The sequence below is a fragment of the Pseudophryne corroboree genome, chromosome 2 (assembly GCF_028390025.1).
Source record: "Pseudophryne corroboree isolate aPseCor3 chromosome 2, aPseCor3.hap2, whole genome shotgun sequence".
In the NCBI taxonomy this organism is placed as follows: Eukaryota; Metazoa; Chordata; class Amphibia; order Anura; family Myobatrachidae; genus Pseudophryne; species Pseudophryne corroboree.
This window is the reverse complement of record NC_086445.1, coordinates 627,194,626-627,207,989: the sequence shown is the minus strand read 5'-3', so window position 1 is coordinate 627,207,989 and position 13,364 is coordinate 627,194,626. Positions and strand designations below refer to the sequence as shown.

At 43.8% G+C, this 13,364-nt stretch overlaps 1 protein-coding gene across 3 annotated transcripts in view; it reads left to right on the top strand.

Moving 5' to 3' along the window:
* The window catches only part of IP6K3 (inositol hexakisphosphate kinase 3), a 335,650-nt gene that overhangs the window by 84,007 nt on the left and 238,279 nt on the right, over positions 1-13,364 (top strand). For all 3 annotated transcript variants that reach the window (XM_063954852.1, XM_063954851.1, XM_063954850.1), the window contains one exon: positions 2,087-2,285. In XM_063954852.1, the coding sequence (XP_063810922.1) occupies positions 2,087-2,285 (199 nt within the window). The remainder of the gene's footprint in view (positions 1-2,086; positions 2,286-13,364) is intronic.

Here is a 13,364-nt window from a genome sequence, read left to right as displayed (position 1 = left end):
GGAGTCTTGAAGTCAGCCAGCCACAGAACTTGTGTGATTAATGTGTGTCCAGAATTAAAGGGATGAGGTGGTAACCCTAGCAGGCACACCAGGAGTCTGGGATACCACAGGACCAGCATGTTTGTGCCCAGCCCAATGCAAAGAATTATTCTGCTCCTCTTTCTACTGCTTTCCTGTGAATTTTATGTACTAGTCGCTAATATGAAGAGAGAGCACTACAGCATTTTTAATATGCTTACATAGTGCCATGTATTTCTAATTAGTCCAAATAGTACACCAATATTATAATGTGCGCAAATATTATGTTATTAATAGTTACAGTTATAAATAGTTACAAAAAGCAAAAGCAGCGGCTTCTACCTTATTGGAGGAGGAGAGCATCTGCTGGCGATGATGCCAGTCCTCCCCTTCTTATTCCCGCCACCTGTGTATTGTGCAGTTCACAGACAATGGGACCCAGCGCATGCGCAGTAGCGGTGACGTTACTGCGCATGTGCAAAACCACGGCTTCTATTGACTGCATCGGCTGCAGCCCATAGATGCCAACTAGCTCTCTGCCTATTGCAGCCCGATCTGGCAGTCCCGTAGGGAGAAAACACCTCCCAATGGGATTGACTGTAGTGTCTGTGACTGGCAGGTAGGACTTCCAATAGGAAGTCACTGCCAGTCACATGGAAGCCAGTGGAGTCTCATGGACTGCATCTGGCTGCACTGTCAGTGAGCTGGGTGGCAGATTTTACGTGGGGGGCTGCAGTCCTGCAGCCCATAGGTAAAAACCGCCAGTGAATAAAGCAATATAAAGAGCAGGACCTTCTCTCCTCATGTGCTTTCGCTCTATTTTCAATTCCTAATGCTGGGCACACACTATACAATTATCTGTCAGATACTCTGCCGGATCTGGCTGGTTGAATTAAAAATCTGGTAATGGATGAGAGCAAATGACAGCTGACCAATTTCTACCAACCACTGGAAGAGGGACACAAACTGTTGTTTATACAAATTGGTTACATACGTGATTTAACCAATTTGTCTGAACGAAAGGTTTTGTCCATTTTCCAGTGTTTATGAGCAAATGTACGATTGCCATTTGCTCTCATCCATAACCAGATTTTCTTTCCAACCAGACAGATTTGGCAGATGAAAGGGCGTAGCTACCATAGGTGCAGGGAGTGCAACTGCTATGGGGCCCAGAGCTAAGAGGGGCCCACCTTCCCTGTCAAAGTTACATGTGTTATATACATTTTCCACCTTTGGATGGTACATAGGGGCCCTTTAATACTGTTGCCTTTCGACCTGCAATATATCTAGTTACACCTCCTGGACCTGCTCATTGTACCGTGGTATAAAATAAACTGGAGGGCATTATATTGTAACATACAGTAATATGTACTGGGCCACTGTAGTGTGACACAATATGAAGTGGAAGCACTGTAGTGTGGCATAATATAAACTGGGGGCACTGTATATGTAGTAATGTGAATTAGGAGTACTGTATTGCTTAATGTATACTGGCAGCCTTATAATGTGACATACTATGGTATATAAAATAAACAAGGGCAGTACCATGGGGGATAACATTAACTAAGGCACTACTATAGTTCAGTAAATAAACTAGGGCACTATTATGTGGCATACACTGAACAATTGCTGAAGAGAACTATCTCTCTAGAAGCATTGGGACAGGGCCCTTCAAAATGTTGCTATGGGGCACAGAAACTTCTGACTACGCCTCTTGTCAAATGATCTGTATAGTATATCAATTTCTACCATTCTGATAACTATTTAATTGTTCTTTCCCCTGATGCAGAAATGTTTATATACTTTGTACTTGTCTTGTACTTTAAGTCATTGTTTGCTTGTCTTGCTCATTGTTTTTATACTTTATGTACTTAGGCGCTGCGGAACCATTGTAGCTCCATATAAATAAAAGATAATAATAATAATAATAATAATAATAATAATAATCTTGTATAGGTGGAGTAAAATAGTGGAACAAAAAATATTTTTGAAGTGCATTTTTGTTTTTTCATTAAGGACTTCAAAGCCACTGCTTTGTAATGCAAAGATCTATTTTTGTTTTTTACAGGGATTATATCAGTGTCACTGAGGAGGGACAGTCGTGGGCATTTACATTTTATTGCTAATCCTAGCCCTAATTCCTGTTCTACAACATTTGATACTTCTATGACAATGTGGCATAAGGTCAAACAGCAGATGAGTGTTGGTGCAGACTTGGAACAGCGCACCAGAAAGCAGAGTCACATGAAGACAGCTATTATGGAGAGGTGAGACATATTTCCACTATTTTATTCCGCGCACACATACATACACGTATTTGTATACATGAATACATCATTTGAATTGTGATCCCTCCCACCAGTGTCAGTTATATTACTTCAGGAGAGTTATAATACCTATCTGCAGTCTCCAAACACTTCTGTTCCCCATACATAACTCATCACATACCACCTCGTGATGAAAATAAAGACACTCCCAATAGCAACATAAAACCACTATTCACAACTCAAAATGTATAACAGTATAGATTGAAGAAAGGAAAACAGCACACAGGGACGCATAGACCAAGTAAAGAGAAACACTCTTTAGAGGAGAAAAGGCAAGGATATCCAAAAAAGTTCATTGGTAAACATGGTGGTAATTCTAAGGGGTGTGATTCATTAAGTTGACCCTAACTAGGTCGACAGTCATTAGGTCGACCACTATTGGTCGACAGTGACTAAGTCAACACATGAAATAGGTCAACATGGTCATCAGGTCGGTGTGGAAAAGGTCAACATGAGGTTTTCAAAAATAAAATTGTTTAGTAAAGTGACCAGGAACCCCAATTAGTGCACTGTGTCCCCATGGCAAGCAAACTTCAGGCAGGTAACTATTCCCAGTCGTAGTCCACATGGATTGTAAATTATGAAAAAGTTCACAAAATGATAAAAATTGTGAAAACTAATGTTGACCTTTTCATGCCATGACGACCAATAGTGGTCACCCTAATGACTGTCGACCTAAAGACCGGATACCAATTCTAAGTACAGTTATATAATGAAATCAAGAGCTGTATTGTATTACAAGCTAGCATCTTTTAAAATGAGGGGAAAATACTAATTGAACGTGTGCAGTCGCACCTGCCAAGACTGAGTGAAAGGGGCTCAGGGGGAGATGTACTAAGCCTGAAAAGTGATACATTTCACAGTGATAAACTGCCAGCCAATCAGCTCCTAACTACCATGTCACTGGCTGTGTTTGAAAAATGACAGTTAGGAGCCGATTGGCTGGTACTTTATCACCGTGATATTTATCACTTTTCAAGGCTTAGTACATCTGGCCCTCAGAGAGGTGAAGTAACCCAGCTTCTCAGATTGGGGCAGATGTATTAACCTGGAGAAGGCATAAGGAAGTGATAAACCAGTGATAAAGCAGTGTTAAGTGCAAGGTGATAATGCACCAGCCAATCATTCCTAACTGTTAATTTACATGTGAGAGCTGATTGGCTGGTGTGTTTGTCACCTAGCATTTATCACTGGTTTATCACTTCCTTATGTTTTCTCCAGGTTAATACATCTGCCCCAAATTGTGTTATATCAAAGAGCGTCCTCTCTGTCTGCCTCCTGCAGTCAACCATGTACATGCAGAACTCAGCTGCTTGTGGCCCTGGAGCATAAAAACTGTAGGCACAGCCCATCTGACTGCTGATTAAAATTATGTGATCGCATTGGCATATAATGACAGTTGGTGTTACCTCTGGCCCCTCCCACCTTTGTTAGAGAATCAAAAGAGAAAGTTAGGGGTTGGTGATAGAAAAAGGAAGTGTGGGATAGAGAGGCTGTAGTGGGGAGAAAGTGTTGGTGTGGGGAAGAACTAAAATGGATGATGGAGAGAGAGAGAGAGAAAGGTGTGGATAATAAAGAGAAAGAGGGAAGCCTACCGACACTATATTCCACGATTTTTTTGCTGCAGCCCAGCGTCCCCAATTGCCAAATTGCCAGGCATTATAGCTGACTATTTAAGTAAGGATATTACCGTTGAGGAAATAGAGGTCTCCATTAAAGCGCAGAAGACTGGCAAGTCTATGGACCCTGAGTTTTTGGATCTCCTGGTTCCACTCCTTCACTCCCTTTTTAAGTAAGTGTCAGGTCTTTGAGTCTAGCTCTCCGTTTTCTACCAGCACGCTGCTCAGCCTACCTCCTGACACCCTGCTAGTGATCCTGCTGTCACTCTCCTCATACCCACTCCAGTCATCAGGTATCCTGATTTGCTCTACATGCTTCCCACGGTCTTTCCTGTTATCTCCGGCTGCTGGGCACTGCCATGTTGCCAGTGATCAGCTAACTACTGTTAAACCAATCTCTAGTTCTGACTGTCAGCTGATGTTCTCGTTTAGTCACAGTGTAGCATGGGGATTAGAGGACTTTAAAAGCTCCAGCAAGTTGTCCAGAACAACATTGCTGTATCAGCTGCATCCCTAGGCTCCAGACTCCTGTGTTCTGTATCTGTTCCCAGACGCTCTGTTCCATCAGTGAACTACTCCGTATTTAGGTTGTATCGCAAATCACGATCCAACCGGAATTATTGCGATTGCCCTGCGGGCGCATGCGTAGCGCCCATCCTGCGCATGTACCTGCACTTTCTGCGGGGGGTGCAGAAAATGCGATCGTCTCTGCCTAACTGACAGGCGGTCGTGGGGCGGGGGGCGGCAACGCTCCATTTCCAGGGTGGAGACGGAGCATTGCGCAGGCGGTGCCGGCCAAACGGAGGTGGTGCAGCGTGAGCGGGGACGTGATCGCGGCAGCTGCATGACGTCACACGCAGCCAGAGCCGGACATAGGCATAGGCAAACTAGGCAATTGCCTAGGGCATTTGATATGCCTAGGGGCATCAGCAGCTTCTGCTGATTAAAATGATATGCGGCATGCCTATATTCTGTATGTAGCATTTCTTATGCAGATACAGCCACAGTCTCACACAAAATATAGGCATGCTGCATATAATTTTAATCAGCAGAAGCTGCTTGTGCATCCTAGCCACATAGCAATGCAAATAAGATGCATTTTCATAAAAAAAGGTGCCCGACATTAGCATTGAGGCAAGATTTATGAGGACACATCTGTATCCAAGCAGAAGCAGAGGTCACAGTGTTAGTGGCAGTGTGAGTGCTGTGTGCATGTGAGTGGCTTGGTTGTGCAGTAGTGTTCGGAATATGTGTAAGGAGCATTATGTGTGTCATGTAAAAATGCATTAATAATGTGCAACATATGTGTAAGGGGCACTAGGTGTGTCATTATGTGTATAAGGGCATTAATAATGTGCGGCATATGTGTAACAGGGTACTACTGTATGTGTGTCATTATGTGTAACAGGGTACTACTGTATGTGTGTCATTATGTGTATAGGGGCACTAATAATGTGCAGCAAATGTGTAGGGGGAACTATGTGTGTCATTATGTGTATAAGGGCATTAATAATGTGTGGCATATATGTAAGGGACATTATGTGTAAAAGGGCATTAATAAAGGTTGTCATAATGTGTAAGGCGTATTATGTTTATAAGTACATTAATAATGTGTAAGGGGCATTAATGTGTGGAATTATGTGTATAAATGCATTACTAATGTGTGGCATTATGTGTATAAGGTGCTCTACTATGTGGCGTTGCGTATAGAAAGGGCAATAGGGTGTGGTGTAATATGAATAAGGATCAATTCAGTGTGATGTAATGTGAATAAGGGGCTCTACTGTGAGGAGTAACATTTATAAGGTAAAGTAATACTACTGTGGGATGTAATATGAATTATGGACACTATCACATGATCAAATGTGAATAAAGTTACAGTACTGTGTGGCGTAATTAGAATTGGTGTTACTATTGTGTGGCCATACCCCTTGCCAGCAAAAACACACCCCTTTTTGGGCTGTGTGCCAAATGTGCGAACTGTTCCTATTTAAAATATAGGGGGTACAAACACCAAAATAAGGACTGCTATGGGTGAGGGGTGATGGTGCTGGGAAAGAGGTACAAGGCCAGAGGTGGAACCAGCGGTGGTGCTAGGGGGCACCAGCCAAAATCTTGCCTAGGGCATCATATTGGTTAGGGCCGGCTCTGCACGCAGCCGCTGCTATCGGGAACATGGCGGCGGGCCTCCTGCTGGCGCAGCTAAACTGCACCTGCAGGGGGCATCCCTAATTCTTGTGTTAAAGCAGAAATTGTGATGCGATAACACAAGAGGGATTATAGATTTAATCCACATAATAAACTCCAGGAGATCTCTTTCAGTCAATGCTGAGTAGGTGTAGGACAGAGGTGTCAAACTTGCGGCCCGCGGGCCGCATGCGGCCCCTACCGCATCTTTTTGCGTCCCGACTGCCTTGTTTGCAGTGAGGGCAGGGGAGCGCAGCATGCGCTGCTCCTTCTCCTCAGTCCAGTCCCCGGCAGTGGTGTGGGTATTGATAATGCCGATTTATTACCTTATAACATTCACTATAAATGGGTAAGAGACTCAGTACGCAATTGGCGTATGGTGTACCGTAAGGGTACGCACTTAGCATAGCAGACGCTTAGCCGTGGTCGAGACGCACATGCGGCACGCTCGCTCACAGCTTAACGCTTAGTGTCGAGCACGCTATAGGCGGCCGACTACCGTAACGCTACGCTACTAGCGTAGCGTACGCTCGTGACCACGAGGGGAACACGAGCGGCGCAGACGCTCACGGGATGACACTCAGTAAACCTTGTATGCAACACAGTGAAAGATTGAGTTTGTACTGTAAACCTTACTACTGAAATACTGTAGCGATATAACGCTGCTTAACCTTGTTAATACTAAAGCTGCTTGAGCGATTGAGACGCTCCGATTACCCTCTGCAATGTAATAAACGCACAATACCTTGCTAAGGTTCCAACACCTTTACTAACAATATCTAGCTATGTAAAAAGGGGAAAACAGTTAACAGTTCATACGCTACAGGCTAACATCAATATCTAAGCAGAATAACTACACATAAACATACAATAGCGGCACAATCGCAAACAATAACATACAATGAGAGAGAGAGAGATTGTGGCAGAATACAGTCAGAGATTTAGAATGGTCACAGAGAATAACTTACACACACTGGGGAATGATTCGCTGCGCAGTCCTGGTACCAGCTCCGAGTTAGTCAAGATGAAAACCGTTTGTGGAGAGAAGACTGAGCTGGCCAGGTTGGCTGTTTCTTATATACACTGCGTACAGTATACTACAAAGGGACCTATAATCTCATTGTTCATTGGACACAGGAATGTCTCCTCGCATCATAACAAAAGGTCATAGGTTAGTTTGAACAGGTGGGCTGTGACTATATCAAACTGCTCAGGTGGGAGGGAATCTCAGAATTCCCGCTGCATAGATAATGAACCGCAAATATAGTAAATGTCCAGAAACTACTAATAGACATAACTATACGCAGGAGCGATTAATCTTTACCTAACCAGCACCGGATTGTTTCTAATAAAATGTTCTTTAGTTAGGTACCAAACACCACTGCTCAAACCCTGTCTGACCCTTCGTATCATGCAAAGAGGAATTCCTCTGTCCAGGGACCAGTTACAATAAACAAACTTACAGTTACTATTAAGGGGAACATTACCTATAAAACATACTATTTGGATTTACTATGTAACGATTGAGTCGCCCACCAGACGCACACAAACTCTACCGTAAATGCACATACCACGCGCCAATGCGCACGGCCGTAGAAGCTCCATTACGCAACTGCGAATATGCGCACGCACGGGAGAGAATGTGCACGTGCAGCGGGCAAGCGCATGGGGTGAATATATGGCAACGTGTAGCGTGATATTTTTCGACTTTGACAGTCCACCCTTTGGCAGTCATCAATAACTGCCACTTCCTAAAACAGTTCAAAAAAGAAAAATATATGTCATCATGTAAATACCATTTTATGATTGGGTAAAGGGAGGAGAGGAGCAGGTGGGAAAAAGTATGACCTAGTGAGATAGTAGAAGCATGTATGTATGAATCCATGTTTGAGGGGTCATGTATCATTGTGCCGTACGTGTTTTAAATCAAGCTTCGAGGTATTGCGAAGTATACATTTTAATTCCTTCTTATCCCGTGTCAGGGATCTGTGGATGGGCTGTCAAACTCTACCGAGCTCTTTTCGGCTTTTGGTTGCAACAAATGGGGAGCACATTTAGTTGATGATACATGAAGGGGGGGTATGTGAATGCTGATATATGTGTCTATATTCCCTATCGACTATGTGTGTCATTACCTGAAGGTTGTAGAGATGAGGATAAGAAACAATCGTTATAAATGCAGTCGTAAACTATGTGAGTTTAAATAAACAGTCGCTGATTGAGGTCTTGTCTGATGTCTTGTCTTGATGTACATGTTGTCTGATGTCTCTCGGTGCTTTTGCTATAAATAGCGAGCAAAAGTTGTTCCATTGTCCATAAAGTTACAGTCTCTAAAGTATTGGGCTATCGTAAAAGTTAAAGTCACTAGGGAAATTGGGGCTTGTAGCATAGTTCATCAATGGTCTGTATAAAAGAGGTTGTCAAATTCTTCTTCCAAGCGGATGTCTTTGTACCTTGGAGGAAAACAAAGGAGAAACGGGTGAAAGAAACGGACCGTGGAATCACATTTTCATCACAACATTGTCTCTATCGTTGGGTCATAAATCAAATTAGTTGTTGTTATTACAGTGTCTTCGCTCCTTAAACTCATCACCCTGGTATTACTTTTACACTTCGTTAAAACCCGAACGCATCTAAATATCAGGCCAACCAATATGACGACTCCTAGAATACACAAAAGAAATTTCCCTACATCCATAATAATACCTTGGGCCCATTCTCCTAAACCAGAGAACCAATTTTGTGGGTTCAACCATGACACCCAACTGGTCAGCTCATTACCCACAGCAGCGAGTGTGAGATTGTGTTTCCTTCGAAACTCCCACTTTAATTGTAGAATGTCATCCATCTTTTGGTCTATGACCTCGGCTGGGTCCTCCGTGCTGTTTGTAATGTACGTGCAGCATTTTATTCCATATTGAGTTGCTAGGGTAACACAATACCCGCCTGTCACAGCTGTGAGGTAATTAAGAATCATTCTATGCTGAACCAGTTCTGCTTTGTAGGCTTGTAACTCTTTCCCAGTGTACCTGAATGTGTCGTCATACATTTCGGTGATATTGTCTAATAAATTTGCAAGCGCAGATATATATCTATAATTTATCACTCCTCTGGCGGTACGAGTGATATCTAACGCGAGTAGAAATTGAATCCCGGTGGATTCATGGATCAGATCAGAGGCTGGATGCTCTGTCCTCTCTATCAGGTGCCGTTTAACGACGTGCTCGTAATGAGTGTGAGTATAAGGAGCTTGGGCACTGCGGTGAATATCTTTCATTTTGTTATGAGATACAGTCATTTTTTCAGGCAGTACTTTTCCAATATAACACAATCCCTCTGAGTTTGGGGCAAGCCACTTATACGCCTTCCTCCCGCATATGAAATATGCATCATCGGGGAGAACATATGGGACGGAGTATGACATTACCATGTTACAAATTTTCCATGTGAAATCTCCTAACCCTAATTCTCCCTTCTGTTTAGTACACGTATCTGTTTGTACGATATGTGCACAGTATCCTGGTGATACTTCTCCAACTCGCATGGTCCTACTTCCTAGAGTGTACCTATACCGGAAAAATCTTCCATGGTCGGCTATCTGGCGTATAAGTTCTGTGTCTATGGGCATTCTGTCGGCTCTGTATGAAAAGGTCATGGTTTGATTACTCCATGACACTTCCCAATTTCCCGGCTTTCGGGGATTGGAAATGTTAAAGCACACTAAGGACCTATCCACATGATATTGGTGGAGCTTCAAACTAGGACTAGAGATATTAAACCTCTTGTCCACCGGCCTCCCACCACTTAGCTCAAGTACTTCTCCTACAGTTAAAGGGAATGGTACTAGTCCTGATTTGCTATGACCTTGAGGTACTTGAGAGCATACCCAACAGTCTGTCTGGTTTAACACTTTACCCACTAAGGAGTGATAGTCACTCAATAGATGCCGGTCCATGTGGACATTAAAACTGGACTGACATTTCTTTATGCACCCATCCTCAACTATATTGTCACAATGCCTACAGATGCAGTTCTCTTCAGCTAACAATCCTTCACAATTCCTTCTATTGTCAATGCAACCAGATCGTTTTCTGATACTCGCCTTTATTCGGAGATTATGTTGCTCTTGGAAATTTACGCCTCCATCCTGGTCATCAGAACCCATTCCAGATCCTTTCTCGACCTCCATGGTACTCTCACCGAAACAGACTGCTCTGGTCAACATCATGGTCAACAGGAAAATCCGGATCACAGTCTCTTGGGGCAAGTCCATCTTAGAGGAGTAAAAGGAGAAAAATAAGAAGAGGGAAAGGAAATAGGAGGGAGGTGGGAACTGGAGAAAATAACAAATGGGAAAAAGAAATCTGGCTCGACAAGCTTCCGGTCTTATTATTCTCAGTGCTCAGGTGTCGTCTCAATCTTCCCTGAACAGACACTCTAGTGATACAACCTCTACCGTCTGTTCTTTATCACGGGACCTCTCTGGGTCAGTGACCTTTTTACAATGAGATGAATGGACCCAAGTCTCTCTCTCGGCAACCTTCAATGCTGTTGTGCTGGTCAATAAGACTTAATATGGTCCTTCCCATCTGTCAATAAGGCAACCTGAGCGTAGAAAATTCCGTATCATTACATAATCCCCAGGTTCAATGTCATGACAATTACTGTCTGGCAGATCAGGAATCACCAACTTTAGATTATCATTCTGATTCCTCAATTGCTTACTCATCTTAACCAAATACTTTACAGTGACTTCATTGTTACATTTCAAATCATCCTGGGGGTTAATCATAACATGGGGTTGTCGACCAAACAGAATTTCAAAAGGAGACAGATTAAGAGGGGATCTGGGAGTGGTTCTGATGCTGTATAATACGATTGGCAAAGCTTCGGGCCACAACAATCCTGTTTCAGCCATTACCTTGCTTAATTTGTTTTTAATAGTGCTGTTTACTCTTTCTACTTTCGCACTCGCCTGGGGGCGGTACGGAGTGTGCAGCTTACTATTAATTCCCATCAACTTACACATTGTTTGAAAGACTTTACCTGTAAAATGGGTACCCCTATCACTCTCAATGATTCTAGGGATACCATACCTGCACACAAATTCCTGCACAATTTTCTTTGCAGTAAACACAGCGGTATTTGTGGCCGCGGGAAATGCTTCAACCCAATTTGAGAACACGTCAATACAGACCAATACATATTTTAAATTTCTACAAGGTGGCAATTGTATGAAATCAATTTGTATTACCTGGAAAGGACCATCTGTCGGAGGGATATGGGATGGCTCTGTCGGTATTGCCTTTCCGATATTCTTCCTCAAGCAGGTGAGACATGTCATTGCTCTTTTACCCGCATGGGAAGAAAATCCTGGGGCGCACCAATAAGCTCTTACCAACTTACACATTCCTTCCTTACCTAGATGAGTCAGCCCATGTGCCGCTTCCGCTAGACTTGGAAGGTATGCTCTGGGTGCCACTGGCTTACCCTGTCCGTCTGTCCAGAGTCCTGAGGACTCCTGGCCATATCCTTTTGACCTCCAGACTGCCTTTTCTTGTGGGGAACACAAATTTTGCATTTCATATAATTTCTGTGTATTTACAGTATTAAATACCATCAGTTGTGTGCTGTCTGTCTGTATGGGGGTACTGGCTGCTGATTTAGCAGCTTCGTCTGCTCGGCTGTTACCAAGTGATACCAGGTCTTGGCTATACGTGTGAGCTTTACACTTGATAACAGCCACTCTGTCGGGTTCCTGTATCGCTGTTAGAAGTCTTTTGATGTGGGCTGCATGCGCTACGGGTGTGCCAGCTGCCGTCATGAAATTTCTGAGGCGCCATAGGGCCCCAAAATCATGGACTACTCCAAAGGCGTACCTAGAATCTGTGTAAATATTGTCTGACTTGCCTTTAGCCAATTCGCATGCTCTGGTTAGGGCAACCAGTTCAGCAACTTGTGCTGAGTGTGGTGGGCCTAGCGGTTCCGCTTCTATGGTACCTTGGTCATCTACGACTGCGTATCCAGTACACAAGTCTCCCGAGTCCGTCTGTCTGTGACAACTACCGTCAGTGTAGAAAGTAAAATCTACATCTTCCAGTGGGTTGTCACTGATGTCAGGCCTTGCCGTGAAATTTTGGGTCAAATATTCCATACAATCATGCGTGTCATTTTCCCCACTAAATCCTCCTTCACCATCACTCTCATCCTCCACCCTTTGTGCCTGTCCAGGCACACCTGGGAGATATGTTGCAGGATTTAGTGCGCTGCATCTCCTTATGGTGATGTTTACTGGGGCCATCAATGCCAATTCCCATCTTGTAAACCGCGCTGATGAGACGTGTCTGGTTTGGGCCGAATTCAGTAAGGCTGACACTGCATGTGGTGTATGAATTGTGAGGTTGTGTCCTAGCACTACATCTTCGCTTTTACTTACTAGCAATGCTATTGCTGCAACGCTTCGCAAGCATGTGGGGAGGGATCGCGCTACCGTGTCTAGCTGGGCGCTATAGTAGGCTACCGGCCTGCTGGCATCACCATGCTTCTGGGTTAAGACACCTGCTGCGCACCCAGCACTCTCTGTTCCGTACAGCTCAAAGGGTTTCCCATAGTCAGGCATACCTAATGCCGGTGCCTGCGTTAGGCACTGTTTAAGTCTCTCAAATGCCATCTGAGACTCGTCTGTGTGCGAAATCCGATCAGGTTTGTTTGAGGAGACCATCTCCTGCAAAGGTAGGGCTAGTATGGAAAAACCTGGGATCCAGTTACGGCAATACCCACACATTCCTAAAAATGTTCTAATCTGTTGCTGGGTTTGTGGCAGGGTCATGTCACGAATTGCTTGAATTCTATCAGCTGTAAGGTGTCTCAGTCCTTGTGTTAAACAGTGTCCCAAATACTTCACACGGGTCTGGCATAATTGCAACTTGTCCTTGGAAACCTTGTGTCCTGTGTCTGAAAGATGAAACAGGAGTTGTTTCGTATCTCTCAGGGACGCTTCCAGTGAATCTGAACACAGCAGTAAATCATCCACATACTGTATCAATATTGATCCACTCTCTGGTTGGAAAGACTGTAAACAATCATGCAGGGCCTGTGAGAAAATACTTTGACTGTCTATGAAACCTTGTGGTAATCGAGTCCAAGTGTACTGAACTCCTCTGTATGTAAATGCGAATAAGTATTGACTGTCAGGGTGCAGAGGTACCGAGAA